This window comes from Oenanthe melanoleuca, chromosome 4, assembly GCF_029582105.1.
Source record: "Oenanthe melanoleuca isolate GR-GAL-2019-014 chromosome 4, OMel1.0, whole genome shotgun sequence".
Lineage (NCBI taxonomy): Eukaryota > Metazoa > Chordata > Aves > Passeriformes > Muscicapidae > Oenanthe > Oenanthe melanoleuca.
Window position 1 is genome coordinate 541,115 of NC_079337.1, and position 19,511 is coordinate 560,625.

Below are 19,511 nucleotides of genomic sequence, written 5' to 3' on the forward strand. Positions count from 1 at the left end.
TAGAATCAAAGAATCCTGGTGTATCCTCACACAGCAGCTTCTGCTAAAGAGGTGAGTGACTTGCATGGGAACTTGTGTGGGGCAAATACAAACATTGTGGTGAGTCCTGTCCCAGCTACACTGACACCAGCACTCACAATAACTAATTTGAACTTAATTCAAGATGATCTTTAAGGTCCCCTTCCAGTCCAAACCATTCCATGATTCTATAAGTACCACCTGCACTCAGTGCATGACAAACTTAGCTTTAATGAAAGAGGTAGGACAGCAGGCAGGGAAAAACTCAGCTTTTTAAAGTGATGCTGTCTGCTCCCTATCTTTTCCATACTTGCTAAAGGAATTTTGCCAAAGGTGGTGAAGGGAGACAGGGCAAAGGGTATAATTCAAGAGAGTTCCTGCACAGCTCAGCCTTGCTGCTGCTGTCATCTGGACTGAGGAGACCTTATTTATGTTCCCACAGGAGCTAGAAGAAATCTGAAGTCTGCAGGTATACAGCCTTGCTCAGGCAGATGGTCTTGCATGTTGAAACAGTCCCAGAGACACCCTTTTCCCTTATTCCAGCCTGTTTGTGCAAGTCCTGACTCAGAGGACCACAGCATGTCCATGACCTGAGTGCTGCTCCTCTTGGCACATGGCTCCAAGGGAGAGCTGGCCGCAGAGTTTCACACATTGCTGCTCCATGTCTAAAAACAGTCTCACACTCCAGACCCCAGGGGACTTCTGGAATTTCCTCAGCAGTAACCACTGTGGAATGAGTCTGATGGGTCAGTTCTTGTGAGCAGCCATGCAAGCACAAAGCCAAGTGCTGTCACGTAAACTGTCCTTACTCATGTGTAGTGTCCAAGAACAATGTGTAATCTGACTGTGCATGAGTGACAAGGAGTGAGTGATCTGCCCCCCACGTCCATTCAGAGCTCCATCTGCCAACGACAGCTGCAATGACCTGAAGCAGATTATCTGTGCATCATCCTACCTGCTTATTGCCTCAGTTTTCTGAGACAAATCCCTCTTCCTGCAAAGAGCATGGCACTTCCTTGGGACAACCATATGGGGACCTTGCAGTCCAAGTGTGGCCACAACCTCTACGATCTCAAGGGATCCCAAGGGATGGCAGTGAAGGTTTCTAATTAGAGGCTGCCCAGAAGGTGACCATGTAACTTCCTTTTAGGGACAAGATAAAAGCCAACTGCTTCCAAGGATTTTGTTACCAATCTGTGTCTGGAAAGGGGTCCAAATTAGTCATCAGATATTTTCTGATAATACAGGGCAATCGCCATTACTTGGGACATACAGTCCTCCCGCAGGGCTGCTCTGAGGAACTGAGCCAGCAGCTGTACGAAGCAGATGAGCTGTAGATGATGGAGCCCAGGAATCAGAGTCTTTGTGTCCCATCAACTTTCTATCTACTTAATCCCTTGCTAGGACTGCTTTACTTGCTGTATCTTATCTGTTTCAGGTCCTGACTTGGTTTTGTTTTCAGACAGCACATCTAATCTAAGGCATTCAGGCACAAGATACATGGCAGCCTGACCCTGAAATAAATTGTTTGAAGCACACTCATGTTCACAAACGTCTGTGGAAGAAAACAGATCAACTACTTAAAAAAAAACCCAACTCCAAAACCAAGACAAATAAGGTGGAATATTATATTTCTTACTAAAACTTTTTACAAAAGAAAGTGTGCTGACCATGACTGATCTAAACTTACGTGTAAATAAAATTTAGAAAACCTGCATCTCATTTTCATTAAAAGTTCATAGAAAACGGCTATTTTACTTCTTTATAACTGATCTTAGCAAAATGCCTCGACAGGAATGAAGGAAAGGAGAGTGACCTATGTGTGCAGAGGAGTGGAACAGGCGGCTTTCAGTAGTGGAGTGTAGGAATCCAGCCTAGGGGTCCATAGGGTCCTGAGGGTCTCCTAGTTACAGGAAAAAAAAAAAAGATTTCCGGTTTTCAAAAGGTCGATGAAGAAATGGGTGCTCAGAGGAGCAGTGCCCACTGAATAAGAGCGCTTGTTTGCACACGGTTAGGCAGCAAGGCAAGCTCCAGAACCCAAATTCTCCTTCGGCACAGCATCTCGCACCCTGAAAGCTAACGGAGAACCCCCGAAAAAATCCTCAGCTCCTTTCAGAGAATGGTGTCCCAGCCGACCCTGGGCGATCCTCGGGACGGTGCAGTGCTACGCTTCCCTCGCTCCCAAACCTGAAGGAGCCGCTGCGCCGGGAGCGGCCGCTCTTCCCTCTCCGCCCTGCTCCTTTAGCGCCACACACCCAACGGTGGGAAGGGGCCAGCGGGGCTCTGCCCCCCGGCTCCGCTCCGGGAAATCCCCCGGCAGCTCCCGGCAGGGAATAAAAGCACGGGAGGGAAAGGTTGTCATCCCGCCGGCATCTGCACGCTCTCCGCCGCCAGCACCAGCCATGAGTCCGCATCTCCGCCTCCTCCTCCTCCTGGCCGCCGCCGCTCTGTGCCAGGGTAAGAGGCCGAGCCGGGGTTACCGCTCCGCCCGCGGCCGGGCCTCGGCAGGGATGCGGGGGGCCGGGGGATTCCGGGGGACCCCGGAGCCGAGGCTCAGGGAGCTTCTCCCGCCTGCCAGGTGCGCCGCTGGCCGGGGAGCTGCGCTGCCGCTGCGTGCGGACCGTGTCCGAGGTGATCCCGCCGCGGCGCCTGGCCCGCCTGGAGTTCCTCGCCGAGGGGCCGCACTGCGCCGTGCCCGAGGTCATGTAAGTGCCCGGCCCCGGCCCCGGCCCCGGCCCCGATCCTGCCCCGGCCTCACCCCCTCCCGTGTCGCCCGCAGAGCCACGACGAAGCAGGGACAGATGGTCTGCCTGGACCCCGCCGCGCCCTGGGTCAAGCTCCTGGTCACCAGGATCCTCCGCAGGTACCTGCCGGGCCAGCCGCCGCCAGCGCTTGGGGCCAAACCCAGCTTTTGGAGGGGCTTCAACACGGGAATAACGGGCACTGCTATCGATTCCTGTAGGGAAATCCGGTTAGTTAGTTACGCCAAAAATGTGTCCACAAAGTGGCTTCTTTGTCGGGGAAGAGGCAGCCCAGCAGGTTGTCAGGGACAGTATCCACAACAAATGCCTGATTAATTGCAAATCTAGCCACAGTACGTTCCATCATCACCATCAGGCATCTTTTCCACACGTCCTGTGGGATTTATTATCTGGTGTACTCACGAAAACGTAGGGGAAAAGTTTCCTGTCTGGCTTTACAATTTGACTTCTGCTTATTGCAGTTCACCCAACAAGCTCTGAGAGAAGGAACATCTTGGAATGAAGTTACCTGTTTGCCACAAGATACCGGGAAACAGATGCTACGAGGACACAACAGCTCACCTCTCCAGTTTTGATGAGTTTGTAGATCAGATGTTCTATGTTCTATTCCCTCTCCTCAAATCCTGTGTATGGTTTTATTGACTGAGATAAAGTGATAGAATCCATTTGATAAGACAGTGGAAGCGTCGCTGGACACCTCTCAGCAGCATTCTCACAATTTTCTCCTCCTTTGTGCAAGCTCCTTCCTGCCAAATACTATTTGCTGATAAGTGCTTATAAAATAGCATTAATACCTGAAAAGAAGATGGGCCCATCGTGAAGATGATTTTGCAAATGTCTGCAGAGTGTGACAGGAGAGGTTTGAATGGATCCTGTGATGATTGGAGGTAATCCTTCTGCAGGAATAACAAGAGTGCTGTCTGGCACTTAGGATTTCAGTGCCTGTTCAGGTTACATGGGAATAAAACCTGGCTCAAGCAAGGATGTTTTGCTGAATCTCTTTTTCCTACTCCAGCTCACCAGCCTTTAATGCAGAATGCCTTGGATCTTTTTGCACAAGATACTGTCTAATGAAATCACAAATTTTGCCCCTGAAGTCTTTTGCCCCTATTAAAAACTTAGAGGTATTTATTAATTTCTATGAAATTGTGGGGGTTTGTGCCGTGTCTGGTTTGGTTTTTAACCAGATAGTGTTGAGGTTGGTTAGTTGGTTTGTTTATAAATGAGTTTACATTGAAGTATTTGGTATTTATGCACAAGATCTAAAGGAACAGTAAGTGTTCTGGAGAGACTTAGACATTTTATGTCTACTTGTATGACATACTGTCATAACTCATAAATAATAACTAATTTTCATTATTCTGCTTTGGAAAATTGTACATAAAGAGGCGGATTTCTCATGATAATGTTATGAAATATATGATGCAATAAAAATGTTTTTCTGTTGAAAAATATCCTGGGTTTTTGTGAATTCCATGTTAAATGGGCCTGTGTACCTGGATCAGCTGGGTTAGTGGGATGCAGGGAAGCAGTGTGTCCAGAGATTCCTGGACACACCTGCAGATCATCTCTCTGAAGTGTCAGGGGCACTTTGTATCAAGTAAATGTGTTTCTATATTCAGAGGTAAATTACTTAAACCCTCTGATGTGAAGCTGCTGTGAGCTGTTGATATGAAGAGAGATGAACCCCAGGATGGGTGTATTGAACCCAGGCACACCCCTGCATTCTGCAGGAATTTCTATTCTGGTTTACCTGGGAGTGGACTGTGTTTAAAATAAAACACGTTTTTCTGGGTGGGAAGGAGTAATAGTGTTTGCTATGGCAAAAAACAGTAAAAGTTTGCAACAGCAAATTTGTTTCCAGAAAAAAAATGTTCAGGTCCCAGGTGTAACAAGGATCTCTGGCACTTCTAAATGCCCCTTGTTTGGATTCCTCAGTGCACGTTTCTAGGGCAAACAATCTCTTCTGTCACTAGGTACACAATACTTGTCTAGTGACAGACGAATCAACCGCTGCTTGCACATGAAACCCCACAAAACCTCATCTGAAGGCACAACCACATCCTGGCCTTGCTGACATGGGTGAGTCACGAGTGCTCTCCTGTGACACCTGAGAGCTGGCTCATCCCCAGAACACGGGACAGACAAATGAAGGCATATGGAAATCTGTCCCTTTACACACCCATGGGCAGAGAGCGTGAAATGTTCTTCCATTTCCCTGTCACCATTTTTTTCCCTGCTGTTTAAAGGTGACCTGAAAGTGCTGCTCCCTCTTCAGAGCCTTGAGGAAGTCCTGCCTGCTCTGGCCAGCTCTCAACACACCCCAGTGGTGTGTCTGCACACATAATGGCTTTCCCCCTGGGAATGGTGTCTGGCTGAAATGACCACACGGCCCTGTTACACCATGTCTGTCTGAGGGACAGCGTGGATTCCAGAGAGAGCTACACCCAGCTTCACCTCACCAGAGCAGCAGATATTTGCAAAATCCCAAGGCAGATTTTTTTACTTTCTCTGCCTAGTACACACCAAAACACCGACAATAACCAGATTCTTTCAAAAGCTGGAAAGTATAATTTACCCGCAGGAATAGATGCCTATTTTATATGCTGTTTTTGAAAACCATGGCTAAGTAAAAAAATCTAGAGTTCTTCCCTTCTGCTCTATGTCATATGTTTTTCTTCAGATGCAAGTTAATCTACTAAAGCAGCAATGGAAAAAATGTCTTGTGCAACTCCGGATTTTTGCCTCCCACCAGTTTTCAGCAGGAAGGTACATTGTCCAAGAAAAAATGCTAGTACAACAGGACACATCAAAGCCCTCTTAGATTTTTAAAGTCCTCATGGGGCTCATGAATTGTTATAATCCGTTCTTTGAAATTCTCAAGATATTAAGCACTAATAAGATTAATCTTCACTGCACCCTAAGAGATTCACTTATGTGCCTGTAGATAAGTCAAATGTTCAAAGTCACAGTAAGTCTATCTTTGCAACTTAAAATTACATTTAACACTTGAAATTGTTTTGGGTTTTTTTCCCAATGGAACTGGTTTACATGTAAAGTTCCAGCTTTGAGTAAATAGCGTATTTTGTGCTATATTGTAATGAACTTGAGGAACTGAAGACATTTATAAAATATTTGGAGGAATGACTCGGAAATTGCTTAGTTCTCCATAGCTGCAGACTATGGAAGCAAAACGCTTTCATGGAGAAAATAAGCATGCTTACTCTGCAAAGGTACTCAAAAAATATTGCTGTCACCATCTGAATAAAATGTCAATGGTTTTTAAAGACTGCTCTAGGAAGGCAGGAAAAGTCCTTGAAAAATGTATTCCATTTAACATTAAAAGTACAGGAACACCTGCTTCTGCAAAACCCCAGCCAAAGACCTTGCTGCAGGGATCTGAGCTCGCTATCCTGTTCCACACAGAAAGAGTAAACTCAGAATCTATCACCCGCCAAGGCCGCAACAATTATTGCAGAGTTTGGGGGTTTCCGCCACAGCTATTTGATTAAAGTAGCTGAACACATTGCAAGAGAAGGCGCTACACTTAAAGGGCTTTCCACGCTCAGAATGAATAAAAAGCGGGCTCTTATGCCCGCTGCAGAAACGGCTTGGCACAAAAAAAGAAATACCATACAGGTTTTCTAAAACAAAGCTCCCTACGGACTGCGGAGATTTAACTTTCAAGGATGAGCTTCTCCCGCCCTCATCACCGCCCTTCCCTCAGCATCCCCCGTCCGCCGCGCACCTGCTTGTCCCGGCTCTTCCCCTCGTCCCTTGCTGGCGGCTCCGCTCCCACTGAGGGCTCCGACCGCCATGGCTGCGGCCACCGCAGGGCTCTTCTCCTCCTCCTGCTCCGCGCTGCTGCTCCCGGGCGGGCGCCGCGGAGGCGATGGCCAACCTTCGCCTTCGCCTTCGCCTTCGCCTTCCTCCCTGCTGCAGCGCCAGCAGGGCCCCTCGCAGCGCCGCCAGCTACGCGGTGCCCATCGGGGGCTTTTCCCTCATCGCTCCTTCCTCCTCACCCTCCTCACCCTCCTCGTCCCCTCACGCAGTGGCGGGAAGCGCGCGGGGGCGAAAAGGGCGCGAAACGCCTGAGGGGACGGCGGGCTCCATCGGCCGGCGGTGCAGCGGGACGGCGGGCACGGCTTTGCCCGGCTCCTTCCGCCCGGTACAGCACGGCTTTGCCCGGCTCCTTCCGCCCGGTACAGCAGCTCACCTCCACCGTGAATGCCGAAATGCCGGCATCCCACTGTTCTCCCTGAACGGAACGCCTGTGCCAGCATGAATGCGTGGGCAGCAGCCGTCGGTCCCTGCCTGACGGAAAAACCGCACAGGTACGGCAAGGGAAAGGTAGCGACTTGCAAATCTCTGCTGGACACAAACTTTCTGCTGTTAAAAAAATCCAAGCTAAAATAAAAAAGCCAACATAAAAAAAAAAAAAATACCAACAGAGCAACAGACGTGAAGAGTGGGGAGCTCTGCAGCTATGGGGCAACACTTCTACAGAGTGTCTAATTCCCCACAAAGAATAGGGTAACATTGTGAAGATGTAGAAGGGAATACCGAATGTATTAGGGGCATAACTCGCTTGGAGTCCACACAGTTTTCAAGATGCTTTGGAAAAATTCGCACACTTTCAAAAAAGAAAATGCCGCGATCTTAGAGAGGCTTCTGTAGATAACATCAGCAACACGATATCTTTGCTGAATTTTTAAGATGAAAAGTACATTGAAAATTGTGATCTGACATAATTTCTGGGATTTTGTGTTTTTTTAGTTATGCGACTGACCCAGAGTGAAGTTGCTTTCTAGGATTGTCTATAAATGAGTGTTATCTCAAACCTTTAAGTCATCTGGTGAGTATATCTATCAAAACCAAAGTTAGCTGAAGAACGCATTGGGAAGCGACAAGAGAATGGACATAACAGGTATGGGGATTGCCGGGAACTTCAGTGTGGATTTGATTTGTTTTAAATTCATAAAGACATCTTCTGTCGACTTCAGTAGAAGTGCTAATTTTATCTGCGTACCTAAGTAAAATCAACATAAAATGCTGGGTTTGTTTTGATGATTTATTATCAGAAAAAAAGATTTTTAATTTGTGATTTTTTTTCCTTTAATAGAATAAGCTTTAATGAAAGATCCACAGGAAGATCCCCTTATCGCACAGATTTTGTGTCATTAGACACTGGGTCATTAGAGTTACTACACACTAGAATTCTTGGTAACATTTGCAATTCTTAATGATTCTTTTAGAATAACCCAAAAGGCAGCCTTCTAGTAGGAATAGCTATTGTCTATCACTTATTTTGTAGTACGGGAGCTGCAATTTCATATACATCAGACCTAAATGATTTGCTTGTTTCCCCATGAAAACATGCATTTAAACGATGCAGTAATATTTGCCAGCGGCATTACAAATGTTTGTCACTGTTTTTACTGTTACTTATTTTTTTTCCTTTCTGAAAGTAATATCAGAACCTTTTTTTCACGTTCGGTCCCCCACCAGACGAAACGCTCCCCGCCGTCCCCTCAGGCGTTTCGCGCCCTTTTCGCCCCCGCGCGCTTCCCGCCACCGCGTGAGGGGACGAGGAGGGTGAGGAGGGTGAGGAGGAAGGAGCGATGAGGGAAAAGCCCCCGATGGGCGCCGCGTAGCTGGCGGCGCTGCGAGGGGCCCTGCTGGCGCTGCAGCAGGGAGGAAGGCGAAGGCGAAGGCGAAGGCGAAGGCGAAGGCGAAGGCGAAGGCGAAGGCGAAGGTTGGCCATCGCCTCCGCGGCGCCCGCCCGGGAGCAGCAGCGCGGAGCAGGAGGAGGAGAAGAGCCCTGCGGTGGCCGCAGCCATGGCGGTCGGAGCCCTCAGTGGGAGCGGAGCCGCCAGCAAGGGACGAGGGGAAGAGCCGGGACAAGCAGGTGCGCGGCGGACGGGGGATGCTGAGGGAAGGGAGGCGATGAGGGGCGGACGGACAATGGGGTGTTTTTACCTACGGTATAATTTGATAAGAATAATATTTTAGAAAGGACTGCCCATTAAAACCCAGCATGCATACCGTCTGTGAAAGCACCTGAGGCACATTCATTTCGGAAACATCTAACTCATCAAAAACTTTGCCAGGACCATAGCGGAGCATGAAGCCTCACAAAGCTGGCACATCTTTCGAAAGCTATTCCCAGCTTTAGAAAGGAATTTTCCCACTCTCAGTAGGCTGGTGAGGGTGCTGTTATTAATTTGGCATGCTTTTTATATGCTATTTCAAAACTTTGTTTGATTTCTTGTTCCGCCCTGCACAGACGGTTTTATTTTTACTATAAAATCTGCCACAGACCGTGACAGAAGGCACCAATATGCAAATTGCAAGCCATTCCATGAGGCTTCCCCCCTCAGAAAAGACGAGGATGCGGGGAATGACTGCGTGCCCGTGGAGCTCTGTGTCTGCCCGCTCCACATCGGGAACAGCAGGTCGGGGGAACCAAAGGCTGCAGCCGAAGCCCGTCTTTGGGCACCGTTCGCGCTGCTCCAGCTGCGCCCTGGGGCTGCACGTCCCTGTCACGGCGACCCGCCCCAGCATCTCCCCTCCCTCAGGCCCGCCCTTCCCTCCGCTCCACCGGCCCCGGACTCCGCCCGCTCCCGCCGCGATCCCGGTGCCGGCCGCGGTCCCGCCTCCTCCCCTCGTCGCTTGGTTGCGGCGTCGCTTCCGTCCGCGGGGACCGGCCGACATGGCGGCGGCCACCGCAGCCTTCTTCTCCTTCTCCTCCGCCTCCTCCGCCGCGCTGCTGCGCCCGGGCTGGGCGCCCCTGAGGCGGTGGCGAGCCCTCGCTCGCAGCACCAGCAGCTTCCCTAGCAGCGCCGCCAGGTACCTTGCGCCAATCGGATCTTTTCCCTCTTCATTCTCCTCCTTGCCTCCTCATCCTCCTCTTCCTCCTCGCGCCCCTCACGGCGCGGCGGGTCCAAAGGGCGCGAAAGGCCTGAGGGGTCAGCGGGCTCGGGTCCCCCGCGATCGCCTCGGATGCCCGCTGAATTCCGCGGTTCTTCCCCGGGAAACGGGGCAGAGCCAGCGGGAGGGCGGGCGGCGAGCGGGCCGTGGTCCTGGCCTTGGTGATCCAGCGGGGGTTTAAGCGGTGCCCTTGAATTTGAAGTAGCCCTTGCAATGTGACCTTCCAGCCCCCTCCCAGAGGGGATCTGTGAGTACACGTTTGCTTGCTCCTGGTACCTTAAAGAGCCTCTCAGTGGATTAATTTAGAATTACAGCATATATTCATCTTTTGATGGCAAACGGCACGCTTTGGTGCAGTGGGGATCAGTGTCCTGACAGTAATCACCCCGTTTAATTTATTGCACTGTCTGTAAAGGGATTTCTGATTTTGCAGCACTGCAGCTCTGAGCTCTTGCCTGGGTGTGCATGCGAGGGTCACTCTGAGCTCCTGCCTGCCAACGTTTTCATTTATATGTGATTGTCTTAAGACCTGGCTGAAAGCTGACTAAAGAGATTCAGCAGATCACAGGTACCAATGCTGAAGGCAGCATCTTTGTGATTTCAAGAATGAAAAGATGAGTGAACTGACCCCTTGGATGATCTGTGTATTGAGAATTGATTCTGCCAGTTTTGGGAGAAACAGCTGTATTTCTGGACCAGTGCATATCCTACTTCTTTTCTGTGCTGCTAGTAACTGTTTTTTCCAGTTCTGCAAAACATAGATGGTCCTACACTAATAATTTTCCGGAGGTTTTTCTGGGGTGTAGGACATGTCCTGTTGTGATGCTCGATATGGTCTCAGGCTTTTAGAGTGTGAATTGATCTAAAATAGCAGATCTTTGTTTCTGTCATGTCCTGCAAGTCACCAGATTCATAAACCAGAAGAATTTTCTGTTGTAAATCCATGCTGTGTTCAGAGTAAGAGCATCCATGGGTGGGTGGAATAACAGTGGGACAGGATGGTGTAGTAACATGTATTAAGTCTCTCATTTAACTTGGTCAAAAATCTGTCACAAATCTATCATTAAACCTGTCATTGACCAGTACCTGGTCTATTTTTTAATGTGTATAAAATTTACTGTAATAGTAATTGATGTCTTAGTTTTAATGTCTTGAAGAGCCTGCTGCAGTGTAAGCTTTCTGTACAGGTGATGCTTTATTTGTCCATGCAGTTCTTGTATGATATTTCCATCAAAGGACTTAAGCTATTTAGATTCTAAACCTAAGAAGCATCAACATATTTCAGTATTTGCTAGTTTTATATTTTACAGATGTGAGAAATGCTATTTACTGACTACCTTCCCAACAGCTATGAAATATGAGAAATACATTGTTGAGGCCTGGACAAAAAGACTGCAAACAATCCTATGTCAAATCCATTTTTAAGGAAATTTGAGGTGGGAAGTGGGTAACTTTCCTTAAACCAGTAAAACCTAAGGGCGTAAGAACGTTCTCATGTTTTATTCCAAAATGCAGGAGTTCATGTAAGTTTATGTGGCTGGCTGGGTCTGTTGGGAAGGTGAGTGGCTGGTGAGCTCCTTTTCCACGTGCACTGATGACACACCCGTGCTCTTCAGAGAAGAGAGTGGGGTAACTCTTCTTTTCCCATGTAGATTTGTAGTGTCTTAGTAATTTTCAAATAGTATTTGAGATGCTAGTACATTAATCAAAACACTTGGCAGTGTTTGAAATGGTGGATCACACACTTAAGGGTGTCTTCTTCCTGGTGAGATTTTGGACCCAAATATTGTGTATCTTTTTGTCTTCACAGTGACGAAGCAACTGTTATCTCAGGGACAAAGCTTGCTCACCAGGTCTTGAAAGAAGTCCGAAGGGACGTGGAATCCTGGATATCCGCTGGGAACCAGAGGCCTCACCTCACTGTCGTCTTAGTGGGAGACAACCCGGCCAGTCACATCTATGTCAGGAACAAGATAAAAGCAGCTGCAGCTGTGGGTATGTCACACAAGTGTTCCTTTGGTAAGCGCAAGATACCCTTATTTAAAGGGAAAAAAATAAAGCAATCCCCTCAGTGTCTTAATTGTGCGCCAATTTCTTCCATGTTTTCTCTGGTGGACCTAAGGAATTGCATGGATGTATGAAGAAAGTAGCTTTAATGTGATTTGAATGGGACCCCTAAGTTTCATTTTGCATCTTAAAATGGTGTTTGGAAACAGTTGTTAAGAATCAGGTGGATTTTTGGGCTAAATGACTAAGTTGTACATCACTCAGTTTCCTTATTCTGACATATCTTCTGTTTTTTGTTTTTATCAGGCATTTCTAGTGAGATCATACTGAGGCCTAAAGACATTTCACAGGAAGAGCTTCTGGACATGACAGTAAAACTCAACAGGGATTCAAGAGTTAGTGGTTTACTAGTTCAGCTACCTCTCCCAGGTATGAGACATCTTTGTCCCACTCCTCATATACAGTCCATGTAAGAGGAAAGAGTTTAGTAGTTCCGGGCTGCAAGTGTACTTTAGGGACATAAGCAATTCTTGAAAGAGGACATGCATAATGAAGGCTTAGCTGAGATGTTTTGATTTTTTTTTTGAATGTGCAGTTCATTTTTAAGAAGAAAACACATCCTGAGAAGAATTTCATATTTAAAACTTGCCTTTTTTCATGAACAGTCAGAGTGGTGTTTCAAGGCATTTCACATAATTTATTCAGTTTAATTATCTTAATTTTTTAGCATGTTGCACTGGTTTGCCTTGTTGCCTTGAGTTCCTTCATCCTCTAAATCATGCAAAATTATGCTATGTAACAGATGATGCTGTAGCCTTTCTCATAGTGATTCCAGGTTTTGCCTTAAACGTTTGTTTATGTTTTGTTTGTTGGCCACAATGTTCCAGGTAGACTTTATGCCAAGGTCCTTAAAGCCTTGACTAAATTTTTGGGCTTTTTATTTACCTTCTCCTAATTCATAGTAAAATCTCACTTGAAATATCACCAGGGAGTAGCTGGCAATGTGGTGTTTTTGCAGTGATAAAACTTGCAAAGAAAAAAAAGAAACTAGACTAAAACTCTTTTTTATCTATAAAACGGCAAAAGTGGGGCAGGTGCTGAGATGCTTTGGTTGAATTTTTAATAAACAGTAGTGTTCATGATGGGGAGGGTTTGCCCTTGGTGTTGCATGAAAGCTGCCTGGAATGGCTTGTGCACTGGAATAAATTTGCCACAAGGTGGAAGTACAACACAAGTAAGGAGCCACGTCCTTACAGATTGAGCACCTCTCCCACTAACAGAGATTAGCAGCAGGTGATTAACAAAGTTTCATTGCGGCAATGAGAACTGCTAGAGGTGGAGCACTGGAAGCCTGGGGATGGAAATCGTCCTGCCTGAAGCCTGTAGCAAAGGAAGCAGGCTTATGTTCCACAAAAATGGGAGGTGTCATGTGTCTCATGTCTTACTAGTGAGGGTGCTCAGGGAAAGGTTAGGTACAACTTGTAGAAATGCACTTATGAGGAGGATATCAGGTCACTACAGTCTGTGTTTGAGCTGTCTGCTTTAATCAATGCACAGTTCAGAACTTCTCTTAGTCTTGAAATGTAATGAATTTAAACCTGGTCAAGAAAAGAAAAAAAGCCTGAAGATAATTCTAGCTGTCTCAGTTGAAATGTTTGATGCTTCTACAATGAAATGCTGAAGTCCTTCAATAAAGGTTAATTCTTAAAATTGGTTGAAGATTCCTCTCAAGAACTGTGAGACATCTGTCACAATAACTAATGTGAAGACTAATTAGCCTCCATCCAACCCATCAGACAGGCATGGCTGTGGCTGTTGTTTGTGTTAGGAAAAGCCTTAGAACAGTTTAATTAATGGCAGAACCTTGTCTGTATAGTAAAGTTAAATGTGCAATTTATCATCAACTGGAAATGTTCAGTAAGTTCTTTCCATAACAGGTGTCAAATACAACTCAGATCACTAAACTTTTTTCGTCAAAGGAACTTAATAGACTAAAGGGCCAAAAGCCAGGTTAGCTCATTTTCAATTTTTTTTTTCATTTGCCTTGTAATGGAAGGAGACAAAGCCTGGAAGTTGTGCAAACTTAATCAGGAGGCTGCTTATTCCAGAACTGAGGTTGTTGTGTGAGGTTTGGGGCTTTTCTGCACAAGATATGACTTTGGATCAATGTTGGGTTCAACATGGAATCAGAAATAGCTTTGTTATATTGCACTATTGGGATCAAGTTAACTTTTATGGTTGTCATCTTTGCCTGAGGAGAACTTATTTTCTGTGCACCTTTGAGTGCATTGTGGTAGTTTTCTGGAGACTTTCCTGTATCCTAATTGGAATTGCCTGGGAGATGGCCACTGTGGGAGGAGCTTGTAAGGGTGGTGCTGAAGGCAATCTCCCCCAATGAATTAGAGCTGTACTGATCACTGAGGAGTGGAAACAGCCTTGCCTGCCCAATGAGGGCGGGTGTTATAAAAGAATGGGTTAGCTGCTTGTCAGTCACTTGGAGTCAGAGTTTGCTGGCTCTGCTGTTGGGTGAAAGAGTTGTGCAGGGGACAGGCCAGGTGGGATTCTGTGTGAGAGACAGGATGGAGTTAGCTGGTCTTGCAGGGGCAAGAAGGAATCTTGCAGAGGAAGGAGTCAGTGCTGTGTGGGGCTGCCTGTGGGAAACTCACACAGAGAAGGCCTGAGAAGTTTTTAAAATAGCAAGGGACTGACACTGGTGTCAGCTGTGCCTCCACTGTCAGGCCATGAAATGTTAATCTTTTTGAGACAGAAGGTGAAAATCCATACAGTATTTTTTTTAATGCCCTTTTGTGCCATGTTGTTGTTTTCATTGGTCTTCCCTTTTGAAAACCAGTCTTTATTTTTCATGTGCCAGCACCAGGGGCAGTTGTTGGGTAAATAGTTTCTCTGTGTGCAAATACTTGCCAAGTGATGCCCAGTGTAGTCCTGCAAGTTTAGCTGACAAGGGGGAGGAGGAGTGCAGAGAGGAACTTGGCCTGGAGAGTGGCTTGGAATGACAGCAAGGAAATTTGTACAGGTATCAGTTGATGTTTTACGAGACTGACAATAAGATAATTAAGAAATTATTTTGTTCCTCTGGAAATAAAGAAAGCATATGGGAGCAAACCAGGAAAATGCATTTCTTGGGGCCCACAGGATCTGCTCATTAAATAACAGAGTGACTATCTCTGCAGTTTTAGTTAGTTTGGGGGTGGCCTGCCCAGGACAGTGTTTTGGGAGCATCCTTGAAGGAAAGTGTCCACATGCTCTTCTCAGGCCCACTGCTCACTTGTCCCCAACCTTGCAGCTGCATTTTTTCCCAGTGCTGTAAACCCTGTTCTGAAATTCTGCAAATCAGTTCTGAGTGTGGAAAATATCCATGTAAAGCATGTTTTTGTTTTATTTTCCTTTTACATGAATCTTTATTATCTCTCTCTCTTTCTGGGACGCTAAAGACAGACAGTGTGGAGGAGGTGTTTTTCAGAGCGGTGTTCCACTCATCCCAGGCACAAGGAGAAGATGGCTGCCAAGTTTGTGTTGGATGAACGACTGACTTGCCTAAGGGTAGCAAGTTCTCTTTTGCAAAAGCCATTTAATAGGTTACTCCAGGTTTTTTTTAATCCCCTAGTTGATATAAAGACAAGGTTACAGTTGCATTCGGTCTCTGTGAGGCAAGTTTCAGTTCTGAGAGACTCTTTCATCAATGTAATTAATATCTTAATTTTTGCAGTCTTTTCTCTTTAGCATTCAGAAGGAAACTTCCTCTCATAAAAAAAATGGAGAACTAAATTGTAGATCATAGCAGCCTGGTTTAACTCTAGGTTTTTTTAATTGGAAATCTTTTAACAGGAGATTACCATGGTTTAAGTTGTACAACATGCTTATCTTTTAATTATCTAGCTCCTTTTAATTCAAAACCACAAAAACCTACTAAATTAAAACATCCTGTTTATTTATGTCTCTAAAATAGTTTTACTGGCAACATCTGGGTTTCCTTGTTGACACTGATTTTCCTTTGTTTTTTTAAAACCTGCTGTAGTGCTCTCTGACTTGGACACTGGGGTATCTTGGCGCAGAGTTCTCCAGGTTGTGGCTGGAGTGGGTGATGCAAGAGATGCAAAAAGCACTTTTGCTCTGAGTTGAAAATTGTCAAGCTGCAGCCCACTTGTCAGGTTTAGGGGAAGGTACTCTGATTCACTCTTATTGATTCACTCAGGACAAACAGCCCAGTTCTCAGGAGGTTCAGTAACAAGCAGCTCATTATCCCACAGAGGGTCAGTGGCTTTCTCCCCACTGAGCCACTGTGGGGCTCAGCTTGACTTTCTCCTGGAGAAAACCTTCCAGCAGGTCTGGGTTACTGCAGGCTGTGGGTCAGTCACTGCTGTTTTGGGTAAGGCCATGGGTCGGTCTCTGCCATTTTGGATAAGGATGTGGGTCAGTCATTAAACACAGTTTGCTTTTTGGGTCAGTATGGAATGTTTTGTGGAACTGTTCCTCTGAGGTGTTATGTGTTCCAGGTTTATGTTTGCATTTGTAACTGCAGAGAGAGGTCTGGCAAACATTTTTTGTAATCGGTTCTGATGTTTATGTAGTGTAAGCCTGACGCAGTTGCAGAGCTGTCCTGTATCATTAGTGCCTATGAAAAATATTTACTATAAATACGATATTGTGCAGTCAATGTCTTTTAAGCCATATTCGGTGTTTTGTGATCACCAATATCCAACAGTTTTGTGTATTCTCAGTTTTCTAATGAAGTAGCATATGTCTTGGTCCTACTGATTAATAGTTGACTAAAAAATGGTATTGTTGGAAAAGTAGAGCTAGACCTGCAAAGTTGTTTCAGTTTGAGATTTCCATGAGTTTGTTTAAAAACTAGCTCATGTATCCTCTGTGGGTTTAGAAACCAGAAAAATGCATATAACTGTTCTCCTGTGGTTTGTTGGGGTTTTTGAGCCACTTCATATTTAAGAAGTGAATATTTAAGATTACAGAAGTGACTTTCTTAAACATTTCTTCTTGTAGTTACTGTCCTTGTTCTCATCTGAGCACTGACTGGGCTCTCATAGTTTGACAGAATCTGTTGCATTAACACTGTGGCAAAGGCCTTACCCTAATTTCCAGTGAACTGCTTGAAAAGGTGGAATTGCCTTTAGGGGGAGTGCAATTTGCTCACTCAAGAGCAGTGGTTAATTAGCCTGGCTAGGTGTGGGCTGCGTGCTTGTCGGTGCGGTGGCTCTGGTGGCTCTGGCGGCACTGGCTGGGGAAGGAGCTGTGGGTGAGAGCTGTGTGTCTCCCAGATCACATCGACGAGCGGGCGGTCTGCAACGCCATCGCCCCCGAGAAGGATGTGGATGGATTCCATATCATGAACATTGGGCGGCTGTGCCTGGATCAGCCCTCCATCATCCCTGCCACTGCTGCTGCCGTCTGGGAAATCATCAAACGGACGGGTAAGAGACTCGCCTGTCCTGGGACACCGACAGAGGCTGAACTCAGGTGTGAGCTAGAAGGTCTAGGTTATCTAAATACATTGGGCTGATTGAAGAACCAATTTTTAGGGCATTAATCAGAATAATTATGAGTTGCCAAGTAGATGGGCTCTTGTGCCATTAGCACAACTATTAATTAAGTGTAGACAGTCATATTTGATGGAGCGCTTCAATAACTTTTTGAATTTTATAGTTTTGCAGGAAAATTTCTGTGCTGCTGTTCTATTTGTCAAATAGAAGATTTATTGCCTGAGTTCTTGTGGAGAAGGGGAAAAAACAAGAACAAAAAATGGGAGCACTTAATTCAGTACTAGAAGGGGAAAAAGGCATGTGTGTTCAATAGTTCTAATTTACTTAGAATGTACATGTTCTTACTGGTAGACTTAAGTGCTTCCCTTTGTGGCTGGAGCAAGGAAATTAAGCCTTTGCTAGGGGTGATTCAGATAACCTGAATGAGTCGTCAGTTTTCTTTCTCCAAGGTGAAAGCTGAAAGTTGTTTTGTGGACTCATCCCTCAAATTCAGCCTTGTGAATTTTCCGGTTGTGTTGATGTCAGCAGTCCACAACAACAAATAATTCTGTCATGGGGTTTGAGAAGAAGGGTTTACATGTATAAAAGTGTGGAATTTTTTTCTCTTTTTTTTTTTCCTTACAAGGAATACAAACATTTGGAAAAAATGTTCTTGTAGCTGGAAGATCTAAAAATGTTGGAATGCCTATTGCAATGCTTTTACATACTGATGGAGAACACGAAAGGCCTGGAGGTAAGTCCAGGAATATTGTCTCAATGTTTCCATTTGTGAAGTCTTGAAAATAAAGCTGAACTAGAGGACTTGGATTAAAGAGAGAGCCTCTTTCCACGCTTGTCAGTACTTGCAAGCTGACCAAGAAGATAAATTTGTTAACACAATTCCTGACTTATTCTCAGGAGAGCAGTTTCTGGACTTGACTTTTTCTGGTGTTAAGTCATCACTTCCTCCTCCGTTTGAAACAGCTGCTATTTCAGCTGGTCCTTGAGGGTAATACTGGCAGTGAGGCCTGGAAGAGCTGCAGAGGCTCCTGTGATGTTTATACAGTGTAGCTGCTTATCCTCAGGCTTGTTCAGCATTGGTCTCGTTTGTCCTACGCACATGGGCACACACATACACATGTGTCCTTATACAGACATATACATTTATTTATGAATAAAACAAAGGTGTGGCATGACCTTTGTGTTGTGCTAGGTCAGTGAGCTGTTGCTTATGAAAATACCCAGATGACCAGCCAAGGAACTTTGCAGCATGAGCTCTATGATTACTTGTTGGCCTGGGGGCTATTTCTGCAGTGCAGTTTATATCCCACTGGAAATTGAGTGTTGTGGTGGAAATATTTTTGTAATTCTAATTACAGAAGCCTACATGTGCTGCTATAATTGTGCTGTAGAAATTAAAACAAATATAATTTAGATAGAATGCTGCCCTTTTGCAGCTTCATTTTGATGTTAGAAATGCCATGGTGGTGTGCACAAATGAGGTAAACACGGATATTTAATCCCAGGCCTGTTTAACTGGAGCAGAGTGAAATCTGTTATTAATATAATAAAACACTAAAAGCTTTATACTAATCATAGAGTTGGTTTTTCCATTCAGCCTCTGTGGGAAAGTTATTTGTAACTTCTCTCAGTGCTTGAATTGTAATTACCATTGGTGCATAGGTCTGCTCTCATCCTCATTCCCACGGAAATTAGTAGCATTTTTGCCATTTGCTGCAAATATTGGGTGACTTTTTGTTATTGGCAGTGCAGCTGGTGTTTTAAGTAGGCTTGGTACAGCACAAAGTCTTGTTACAAGCTACTTACATGTTTCCCACCTGGAAATGAGGAGACCTATTGACCCGTGATGCTTTCATCAGCAGCTTGTTGCAAAACCCTCAGCAGCTGCCTGGGCAGTTTTTAGCTGTAACTAAATACTGTTTGTCCAGCTTTTGGGTGGATTGGATCCAGGGCTCAGTGTTGTTATCTTGTGTTCTGGTTTTCTAGTTTCTGTTTGACTGTCTGGTAGTGCAGCTTGTTTTGGGAGGCCAGTCTGTGAGTTTTTAGTGGTGCTTCATGGTTTTCTGCCAGAGTTCTGGTTCCTGACATTTTGGGGGACTTCCCTGGCAGCTCTGTTTGCTGGCAGTGGTTCCAAGCACGTCAGATATTCAGTGTGGGGACAGAAGAATGCTCAGATAGTCCCTTTGTGACACTGGAGCCTAGATACAGAAGGAGTTAACTTGTCGAAGTTTTCTTTGCCTAATCTGAAGAAATGGATTTATTTCTCAGGTAGTTTTCT

The 19,511-nt window shown here is 45.7% G+C and overlaps 2 protein-coding genes across 5 annotated transcripts in view; both read left to right on the forward strand.

The window, feature by feature from the left end:
- Positions 1–1,545: 1,545 nt before the first annotated feature.
- LOC130252728 (growth-regulated alpha protein-like) lies at positions 1,546–4,201 on the forward strand. The gene is made up of 4 exons (XM_056490598.1): positions 1,546–2,475; positions 2,597–2,723; positions 2,798–2,881; positions 3,242–4,201. Exons 1-4 carry the CDS (start codon positions 2,421–2,423, stop codon positions 3,258–3,260), a joined length of 285 nt encoding a protein of 94 aa, XP_056346573.1. The 5' UTR covers positions 1,546–2,420; the 3' UTR covers positions 3,261–4,201.
- Positions 4,202–9,450: 5,249 nt separating this feature from the next.
- The window catches only part of LOC130252721 (bifunctional methylenetetrahydrofolate dehydrogenase/cyclohydrolase 2, mitochondrial-like), a 34,379-nt gene continuing 24,318 nt past the window's right edge, over positions 9,451–19,511 (forward strand). For 2 of the 4 annotated variants that reach the window (XM_056490590.1, XM_056490589.1), the window contains exons 1-5: positions 9,453–9,629; positions 11,521–11,705; positions 12,024–12,146; positions 17,012–17,164; positions 17,859–17,966. In XM_056490590.1, the coding sequence (XP_056346565.1) occupies positions 9,493–9,629; positions 11,521–11,705; positions 12,024–12,146; positions 17,012–17,164; positions 17,859–17,966 (706 nt within the window). In that variant the 5' untranslated portion in view covers positions 9,453–9,492. Of the gene's footprint in view, positions 9,630–11,520; positions 11,706–12,023; positions 12,147–17,011; positions 17,165–17,858; positions 17,967–19,511 lie in introns of all 4 variants that reach the window. The other 2 variants (XM_056490588.1, XM_056490587.1) reach the window with 2 other exon arrangements.